At 45.2% G+C, this 10,208-nt stretch overlaps 2 protein-coding genes and 1 pseudogene across 4 annotated transcripts; 2 read left to right on the top strand and 1 right to left on the bottom strand.

Annotated features, from left to right (window-relative positions):
• Positions 1-792: 792 nt before the first annotated feature.
• LOC123055850 (uncharacterized) lies at positions 793-3,296 on the top strand (annotated as a pseudogene).
• Positions 3,297-4,296: 1,000 nt separating this feature from the next.
• LOC123053895 (uncharacterized) lies at positions 4,297-6,307 on the top strand. Its single transcript, XM_044477491.1, has one exon. The coding sequence runs from the start codon at positions 4,477-4,479 to the stop codon at positions 6,145-6,147; it is 1,671 nt and encodes a 556-aa protein (XP_044333426.1). The 5' UTR covers positions 4,297-4,476; the 3' UTR covers positions 6,148-6,307.
• Positions 6,308-6,488: 181 nt separating this feature from the next.
• Positions 6,489-9,448, bottom strand: LOC123053896 (uncharacterized). 3 transcript variants are annotated; one of them, XM_044477492.1, is made up of 3 exons: positions 9,024-9,446; positions 8,783-8,923; positions 6,489-7,421 (listed from the first exon to the last, which is right to left on the bottom strand). In XM_044477492.1, exons 1-3 carry the CDS (start codon positions 9,214-9,216, stop codon positions 7,000-7,002), a joined length of 756 nt encoding a protein of 251 aa, XP_044333427.1. In that variant the 5' UTR covers positions 9,217-9,446; the 3' UTR covers positions 6,489-6,999. The 3 variants fall into 3 exon arrangements, with proteins under 3 accessions (XP_044333427.1, XP_044333428.1, XP_044333429.1); XM_044477493.1 differs by having other exon boundaries at positions 7,164-7,421; positions 8,706-8,923; positions 9,024-9,448; XM_044477494.1 differs by having other exon boundaries at positions 7,164-7,421; positions 8,757-8,923; positions 9,024-9,448.
• Positions 9,449-10,208: the final 760 nt, after the last annotated feature.

Here is a 10,208-nt window from a genome sequence, read left to right as displayed (position 1 = left end):
CTCATTTATTATTGATATGAGAATTACAATATCAATTATCAAACTCCTGCACATTATGGTCAATACGTGCCACTAGTGCATGTGTTGAACTACGGTAACATCTATGGAGGTGGCATGGTAAGATTTTTTTACTATTACGACATCCGTGCATCTTTTGCATAAATTCTTCTAAAGCTAAACTACCTGGCTAACTACGACGTTATTACTATGTTTTTCAACAGAAAATCCCAAAGGATTGTGTGCCTCATTTGATGTTTCCGAAAGATCGCCTTGATGTTATTAGCTTACGGCCAGGTCATCCTACTCTTCACTGTTGTTCATACCGGATTTCTAAAACCAATGAAGACATGACAATCCAAGCATGGAAAAAATGTATGGACAATCATAGGGAGCTACTTTCACCCAGTGATTTAATAACTCATTATGATGTACAAAAATCTCTAAATTGCTACTGTATGAAAACTTGTATAATGGTGTATGAATACGGCATGAAATAAAAAACAAATAAAATACAGAATAATAGTAGTAGCGCGGGCAGAGAGGCGCGCTATTAGTAATTACCAGTAGCGCTTTCTGCAAGAATCGCCACTACTAAGTAGCTATAGCAGTAGCGCGGGTAAACCAACGCTACTGCTAACCTTTAGCTGTAGCGTGGTCCACCGCGCTACTGCTAGGCCAAAAACCAGCGCTACTGCTAGGCTTTTCCCTAGTAGTGCAAATGTCTTCCAAAACTTAAAAGTTGGGCCCTGCATACTCAGTTGTGCACATAAACTCTCACTACAATACCTCTTCATGGATGCCAGGCCGGAGATCAACATAAAACCGTGGGATGCCCTGCATAAATATTTGAAGGACCTTATGCTTAGTGGAAAGGAAATGCAACAGTTGCGACATCATGGCAGGAATTGGTTCAGTAGAGAACCTTATGCTTACTGGAAAGGGAATGCACCAGTTGCGACATCACGGCAGGAATTGGTTAAGTGTAATTTCTCCAGCACGCACGATTGGAATGCAAGGATTTACACTGGTAACTCACATGTTAATGGTGTCACTCATCTAGTTATCAAACCTTGAAGAAAGTACATCAGTTCCTTTCCCCCCCTTTTCATGTGGACCTGCATCGTTTAATTTGGCATACTTAAAACACATGGTTTAACTTGGCATATTCAAAACCATCAAATTGTGCCTGTGGTTTTCCTTTTTTTGAAAGGAAAACTTTATTTATCTCATTGTTAGTGCATGGATAGGATGCGCATAGCCATGCGGATGCTGGCTTGTTCAAATATCTTTGCTTTTGGTGGCGAATGTTAACATCACTTATGGTTTCACTTTGTTGTTTGGGTTGTAGGACTGGTTCAAAGAGAGCAAGGATGGGTATAAGACCTCGGATTTGGGCAGTCAGTGCACTCACATGTTTACTTTGTGTTCGTGTTAGTTTTTCGATGATAAAGAACAAGGATTTACAGGTTATTTTTGTATGGCTAAGTTCCTAACACTGTGAACATTCAACAGGTACAAGATCTCTATAGAAGGGTCAGCTTGGTCTACCAGTTAGAAATATATTCTAGCATGTGATTCAATGACATTGTTGCTCACACCAAAATACTATGATTTCTTTTCGAGGTCTCTTATGCCACTTCAGCATTATTGGCGAGTTCGGGATGACAATAAATGCGCCTTGGGACAATATGTTGTTGACTGGGGCAACTCTCGCAAGCAATTGGTATTTTCCGTCTATCAACATCTAAATATGCATGTGATTACGTTTTTCAGTACTAAACATTATTGATGGAAATGGGGGTCATAAATTATTTTCTTACCTTCTGTTAAAAGTACATAGCATCAATATTTCTAAACTGTGAGCCATAACGAGAACATGAAATGAAAGCAAACATTGACTTGCTGATGTTTGAGCACTTCAGTTAAGTCCTGGTAACTTAAATTTTCATCCAAACTTCTGATGTGCTCCTCAATTGAATTTGACCACGCTGAATACATGTCTGGTGTTTAAGGATACATTTACTTTTCTTTACTAATAACCATTTAGAGTTTGCCATATATTATTTGAATTCCGTAAGAGTTGACTGTTATCGAGCCTAAATATTGAGAACTTTAGACATGCTATTTATTAGTCTATTACATTCTTCTTGACAAATCTACTCCATAGGCACAGCGCATAGGGAAGGAAGCAAGCGATTTCGTTCAACAAGAGGTTAATATGGATCATGTGTATGATTACATGCTTCACCTTTTAACCAAGTATGCCAAGCTTCTAAAGTTCAAGCCAACTAAGCCACCTGAAGTTGTTGAGGTCTGTCCTGACTTTGGTCTGCCAAGCTGAAGATACCGAGAAGAAGTTTCTTATGGAATATACTATATCACTCGGCTCCCTAGAATTGGAGGCCTCTCATTCAATTGAGGTCACCAATTTGGAATTGAGTCACAGATTTTGACCGGGTCAACAATCTCTCACTCGGTTATTTTAATTCACTATGCTCTCTTATTTTAGAGCTCTCCTATTCCATTGAGAAATTAAATATTGAATTTGGTTCAAGATTTTGATTGGTCAACAATTTTTCAAATCAAATAGAAGCAACCAGCCTATAAAACATATCAAACCTAGGCACCATCTCATCACCTAAAAAATAGCGTCAACATGTGATACTATAGCACCAATATGGTGTATGCAGCCACTGACGGAGAAATTTTTCCACGTAAGTATAAGTTGATTGGAAGACAACACAAAATCACACCGCCAAATCCCACCAGAACACCGCATTATATGAATAAAAAGAAAACACACTCCATCATCTTTCCCACTAACCAAACCTAATACTCACTCTGTTCTAAAATATAAGGTGCATTAGTTTATTGAAAAGCCAACTTTTTTAACTTTGACCAAGTTCAGAGGCAAAAATATTGACATCCACAATACTAAATAATAATACAAATATGAAAATTCGTGATGAATCTAAGAATCTGATTTGATATTATGGATATTAATATATTTCTATAAAAATGTGGTTAAATTTAAAGAGTTTTGATTTTTCAAAACATAATACACCTTATATTTTAAGATAGATTGAGTACAAAAATTATGAAAATTTAAAAACATCAACAACGCAGCAAACCGCGCCCAGCCCTTCTAGTCCATGGTGAAGTCTGCCCATGATTCAGGTCCATGTGATCTTCCCCCACCTTTCAGCCCCCAGGAGCTCACAATGCTGAAACGGAGGAAAGAAAATTCAATTGGGCAGGTTGAAATGTGGGAGCGGAGAGCTTGGACAACTACTTGACATATTTTGGGAACTGGGTTTGCTAACGTGGCGCAGGCCAAAACCAGTATCGCTGAATCACTCCGCTAGTGAGGGGGCACAAAGAAGAGGCCGAGGAAGCATGGTGCGCTCACCCGCACGACGCTGCTGCCGCATGTTTCAGACGCCAAGCATGTTTTCAGTGAAAAAAATACCAAGATTTACTGGATAAGAAAGCTCACGGTTTGAAATTACAGCATTAGAAGTTCGGACCTTGTCTTCAAGTTCAAGGTTGAAAATAGACTTTATACTCCCTCCATTTATCTTTAGTTTGCGCATAAGGCCAGGCCCGCATACCAAGGAGAGGCTCGCTGGTTTTTTCCTTGACTGTTTTGCACATGCGCCTGTACAGATCAGAAGCTGGCCGCTATTAACGCGCATGCAGCCGATTGGGCCTTCTCAACCGTCTCTTTATTTTATTCCCTGCATGCGTGCACTCAACCTATCACTCTGCATGCGAGTAATTATGAGCCGTTGCATGCGAAGCGAAAAGCAGGGGCACGATTGAAAACTCTCGCTGAATCACTGGAACGCGCAGAGTATCGAGGGAAAAAACGAAGAAAGTTATACGCAGACTATAATTAGGATCGAAGGGAGTACTTTCTAAAATACGATCTGACTTGCTGATATTTGTCATGAAAGGTCCAATTATTTTATTTTGCGGGGTGAAAGGTCCAATTTTTGACATGATATTTGTCATGAAAGGTCCAATTTGCGGTTATTATTATTATTATTATTTTGATCAGTTGCGCTTATTATATTGTGTTATGCTGAATTTATGTTAAGCTGCCGCGGAAATGCCCGTTTCCTGTTTTACCGATTTTATTTTTTTTGACACACCCCTGCCAGTACAGCAGGAGGTAAACTCCTTTTCCGCTGACTTATGAAAACATGACGTGGCCAGAAGGTAAAATATAACAAAATGATTTTACTGAATAAACACTGCATGCACTTTTTTATCGGGGAAAATATCGCATATTATATACATATCGGGAAAAAATATAACAAAATTTCCAACACACACTGGAATCTCCTCCTCGTCGGCGGCGCTCCGTCCCTTGTCGCACGCAGTCTGTTTCGGATACTATTTCTACTCCGATTCCTGGTCGTTGATCCACACACAAACTTTTCGCAGACCGTATCCAGGCACATTTCAGTGTCGATGCCGACGGTCTATTTAGTCGCCACCGCGGCCGCAAGCTCAACGATTCGTGGCGCTGGTGGAGGTAGCTCACTCATGGTTAGGAGCGGGAGGGATCGATTCCTTCGCTGCCGCTGCCGCCGCCGCCGACGGCCACAGGCGGTCCACGGTGATGACCGGATTAGCGCCCTATCCGACGATCTCCTCCTGGACATCCTGGGCCGCCTTGACACCCGCACGGTTCTCGGCGCCGGGATGCTCTCCAAGCGCTGGGCCGGCCTCCCCCGCGAGCTCCCCGTCCTCGACTTGAGCGTCGGGGACATACTCCCGCCGCGCTACCACCGATGGGTCCTCCTCCATCGGGACCCCGAGGTAACCGGTTTCCACCACAAATCCGGCGCGGCAAAGGTGCAGAAGGCCATGCGTCGCATCAGGAGGTACGAGCGGCGCGCCATGCGCGCCTTGACCAGCTCCGCCGAGCGCCTCTCGGACGCGGCGGCCGGCCGGAGGGTCAGCAGGCTGACGCTCGAGTTCTTCTCGACCCACAACACCGGCTGCATCAACCGGCTCATCTCCAGGGCCATCGATGCTTGGGAGGTCCGCGACGTCGTGGCCGTCGCCAAGCCAGTCTACTCGCAACGCCGGAAGTTCCACGCCTTCCCCGGCCAGGGCATCTGCGAGGCTCCCCACGCGTCCCGCCTGCGAAGCCTCAAGCTTGCAGGCTGCGCGCTCCCGCCGCTGCACGGGCACGGCGCGCTCACCGTGCTCGTCCTGCAGGACACGCCGATGTCGACGCCCGTGTCGGCGTACGAGGGCATCTTCACCTCGTGCCCGCAGCTGCAGGTGCTCCACCTCATCTCCTGCTACACCGCTGACATTAGGCAGATCACCGTCGACGCCCCTGGGTCGGACCTGAGGGAGCTCGTCGTCGACAACTGCGTCGGGTTCATAGGGATCTGCCTGCGGGCTCATCCCCGGCTCGAGCGCCTGGCCTCCCTGGGCACGAGAGTGAGCTTCGAGACCGCCTCGTTCCCCTGCCTCAGGCAATGCAACCTCGCCCTGTGCAGGGGCGTCACGGAGGCAACGGCTCGCCGCTACTCTGTGCCACGCACGAAGCTGGAGCTTGGCTCGTTCGTGGGATGCCTCCCGGACGTAAAGGGCATGATCATTCGGTTCACTGGACCTGACAGATGGATCGTGCCGTCCGTTTCCTCGCCGGCGCTGCTACCTAATCTCCGGCGTCTGCTGGTCGCCGACGTGCCTCGGTGCTGGGACGTCTCGTGGCCGCGCCTCCTCCTTGAGACGGCGCCTTCCCTCGAGACCCTCCATGTGCACATTGCCCCGCCGCCTTGCAAAGAGGAAGAGGAACCCAGCGGCGATGAGATATCGTGGCGGCCCGCCATGCTCGGGCACCGGCACCTCAAGGAGTTTGTGATGGCTGGTTTTGAGGGGACGGAGAGGCAGGTTTACCTCCTCAGGTTTGTCATGGGAGTATGCAGCACGGCGTTGCGCCATGTCGCCATGTTCAAGAAGGGGCTTGTTCGGGACAAGGGGCACTGGGACTGGGAGATGGCGACGCAGCAGCAGCAGCACTCGCAGTGGACCGACGAGGAGAAGGACAAGACGCTGAAGCAGATCGTGAGCGGGGTTCCTTCTTCCTCAGCGGCTTCTCCGGTTATAGTTTTTGGCTGATTTGTTGTATTTTTTGTCCATTGATAACGTGAAAGTGAGCATTTGTCTAGTTAATCTGTAGGCTTCCGGTAGGTATTTTAGCCTATTTGATTTGTAAGGTGCTGTTGTACTCAAATTCTAATGCGCTTGGAGGGTGCAAGACACCGTCGAGCTTCCCAAATGGTGGGTTTGTTGCGAGCAACGATGGGAGTTCACGTGGGATGATGCATCTACGTGTGTGTTCAGTGTTCGTATCACCACAATCCCTGTATTCGCAATTCATTCCCTATTTCTTTGTTGCTTCGCAAACATAGATGCCAACGGCCAATAATTACCTGATCAAATTGTTGCAATATGACATATCTTGGTGGATATTAGTACTTGTCAGTTGGAAAGTCCCCAATTGCTCACGAGCTCAACTGAGCTCGCATGAACAGTAAATTCGAAAAAGGTGAAAAAACATTCAAAGAATTCTAAAAAATTGTGTGGTAAACTTTAACAAATGTTTTAACAGCCTGCAAATATTCAATTTGAAATGACATTCGTGGAAGCCGCAGCAAAAAAATGCTTTCGACTATACCATTTTTGGAGCATTAGTTTATTTTTTACCACCACTTCCAGAATGTGATTTCATGATGAAATTTTACAAGCACTCGAAACTTTTGTCAATGTTTCATAGAAAAAATAAATCAGATTAAAAAACATTTTTTATGATTTTAGTGTTTATACGGGCTCATTTTGAGCTCGAGCTAATAATTGTTGTGTCCTTGTTAGTTCTCTTTCATTTCGGGAATGTGGGAGAACTCTGTGATGCCAAGGTTTCCCTACCCCTTTCTCTCGCCCATGCCGACCCTGACCCTATGTAGACTGCACCTACCATGAGCGCTCCCACGAAGCAGTCAAGCCATTGCTCCGGCCACCCCGCAACCTCCTGTTGGTCGCCTGGGTGCGGGAGCGCACAAGATAGCTCCCAGTCACCTCGGCTGCCTCGGCCGTGCCCTCCCGAGCTGTCTTGCGACTTGGATACTCTCGTAAAGTTTCACCCGAAAGGGAAGTTGCTCCATTTGACTTTATTTGATGAGATATTGCTCGGTTTCCTTTCAAAAATATATAGGACGCCGATAACGGCCGAACGTTCGGTCTGGGACCTCCCCACACCGAACGATTCGTTCCGGAGGAATCTGGGCATCGATCGAACGAATTAGTTCGGGACGAGAGGAGCCCCAGCCCGAACACTAAGCATCGCTCCCAACAGCGCGAACGCCCTCTCTCCATCGCCCCAACGGGCCTTTCCCCTGAAAAAGCGAAAAAGGAAAAATAAGCCCAGTACCAAAACAAAAGGAAAAAAGTCCACTTTTTTTTCTGTGACAAGAAAAAGCCCAGTTTTTGTTGTGCTATGTAAAAATGACATTATTAACTTCAAAAGCAAAAAATTGCCACTGCTAAAAAATAATATATATGTTTTGCAATGACACAAAAGGAAAAAAGTCATGGCAATTCCATATGTCCATACATGGTGGCAAAATAAATTCTTGATTAAAATTGCCACTAGCAATTGTATTGACATGTATGTAAATGTTAGAAATTGCCGTGACAATATAGGTAATTTTGCCATGTCAAGTAAAAGTTCGTTGGGCTTAAATCATATTAAACACATAACCAAAATCATATTAAAACTTGCATATATTTGACATGGCAAAAAAAGTAAAATCCGCCATGTTAATACAGGTCAAATAAATAGTAAAACTTGCCATTACAATAGAAGTTAAAAATTGCCATGGGGATTTCGGTAAATTTCCAAGTTAATAAAGATAAATTAGCCATGACAAATAAAAAGTAAAACTTGCCATGGCAATAAAAGTTAAATATTGCCATAGGGATTTAGTTTAATTTGCCATGTTACTAAGGGTCAATTTGCCATCGGCAAATAAAAAGTAAAACTTGCCGTGGCAATGAAATTTAAAAGTTAAATATTGCCAAGGGGATTTAGATAAATTTGCCATGTTAATGAAGGTATATTAGTCATGGCTAATATAAGTAAAAATTGACATGGAAAAAGTTAAATATTGCCATGCGTATTTAGGTAAATTCGCCATGTTAATAAAGGTATATTAGCCATGGCAAATAAATAAAAAAACTTGCCATGGCAATAAAAGTTAAATATTGCATAGGGATTTAGGTGAATTTGCCATGATATTATAGGTAAATTTGCCATGGCAAATAAATAGTAAAATTTGCCATGTCAATAAAAGTGAAAATTTGCCATGTTAAATAAAGGTCAAATAAAAAAGTAAAACTTGCCATGGCAATATTTGCCATTTTGTGTTGTTTTTGACAATTTAGAGAATTGACATGGCAAAATGCAATGGTTTAGAAGGAAAACTTAGAACTGTTGATAGCTATATGGTGGCAATTATATGAAAAGCAACATGGCAAATTGTACTTCAAAATATTTTTGCCATGTGAAACATATCATAAATTGCACGGATCGAAACTTAAGTCGCCATGGGATCACATCATAATTTGCCATGATTGGCATAGCATGGCGCACGCAACAGATAACGTAGTCTTTGGCATACCATAGCAGGAACAACCCGCATTCACTAGCGGCAGGAACAGCACACACGCACCAGCGGCAGGAATAGCACACACGCACCAGCGGCCATGGCTTCTGGTCTGGACCTCCCGGCGCTCTGCGCGGCTCCTCCGCAGCCCCGACTACTGGACCTACCGGCGGCCGGCGCGGCTCCTCCGCGGCCCCGGCTACTGGACCTCCCAGCGTCCGGCGCTGCTCCTCCTGGAACACCACGAATTCATCCACCAGAAAGAGGCCCGCGTGTTATCTTAGACTTATAGCATAAAAGGGGAGAGGAGGGGGGTGGCTGAATGCGTCTGACCTTGACGACAGACGCGGAAGAGGAGCGGGGATCGGGATCCTGCCGTGCGGGTTGGCGGGGACGGCGGCGGTGGCAGATGGCGGCGGAGCTCGCCCAGATCCCCCACCCCACACGCCGACCTCGCATACGACGCCATGGTTGCGCCTCCACCCTCTGCACAGCTCTGCCATCGCGCCACCGCCCGTCGCTCCATGGATCTGGTTTGGATCCGTGGCTGGCCGTCGGGCCCTCATCGCGTCAGCGCGGCCCCTCCATGGGCAGCTACCAACATCATCTCCTCCACGCCGTCGCCGGCGGCTCCGCCGCGTGGGCGAAGAGAGATTTGGGGGAGAAGAGAAGTGAGGAGTGAAATGGTGCTTCGTAGCGTTGGAGGGGAGAAGTGAGAGGGGAGGTAGCGTTCGCGACGGATTGACCGACTGCCGAACGACTTTGAGCGGTGACGTGTCTGTGTAACCTGCGCCAAGATTCACGAATATTATCCAACGGTGCATGCAGCGTTCGGGCCGAAACATCATAATACTGGTCGTTCGGCAGTTATCGTTTCCGAATATATATTCCTGTACATTATGAGGAAAACAAATTTTTCATCTTTCTCGAAAGGTTAGCGTTAGAAAGACGCGAGAAATATCAAAAACTTGGTGAAAACCACACCAAATCCCTCTTGTAAAAGTGAAAAAATACCGAGCCATTGGCTTCTTGCTTGATGACGAGATGGTAGCGTCCATTGATGAAACTACAAAAGAGATTTAATGGGGTCAGCTCTACATCAATGGTGTCATCTTCACAAATTAAGAGGTATTAGTGCAAATATCACGTCCTATAATGCATAATCTGTGCTTTTTTCGTAACCCTCTTTCTTGTTTGATTTTCTTATCTACTTCATAAAAGAATTTCCTCAACCCCGTCTCGTTTGGCTGTATTTTTTCCGAAAAAGGGAAGATCCCGGCCTCTGCATCATCATGATGCACACAACCATCTTTATTAAACAAAAATGAAGAGGTTCGACAAGTACACATTATCAACTAACACGACAAAAAAAGAAAAATACCACAACCGCTTGGTACAATAGAAATATTACATGTCTTAACCACATAATCTATTAGTGTTCCCGCAAAAAAAATCTATTAGTGACATGCAGTCAAACCGATTGAATAACGCTTGTGCAACCATCCCTAGACGATTGCA

This window comes from Triticum aestivum, chromosome 2D, assembly GCF_018294505.1.
Source record: "Triticum aestivum cultivar Chinese Spring chromosome 2D, IWGSC CS RefSeq v2.1, whole genome shotgun sequence".
Classification (NCBI taxonomy): Eukaryota; Viridiplantae; Streptophyta; class Magnoliopsida; order Poales; family Poaceae; genus Triticum; species Triticum aestivum.
Note: the sequence above shows the minus strand (reverse complement) of the source record. Positions and strands in the feature narration are given on the sequence as shown.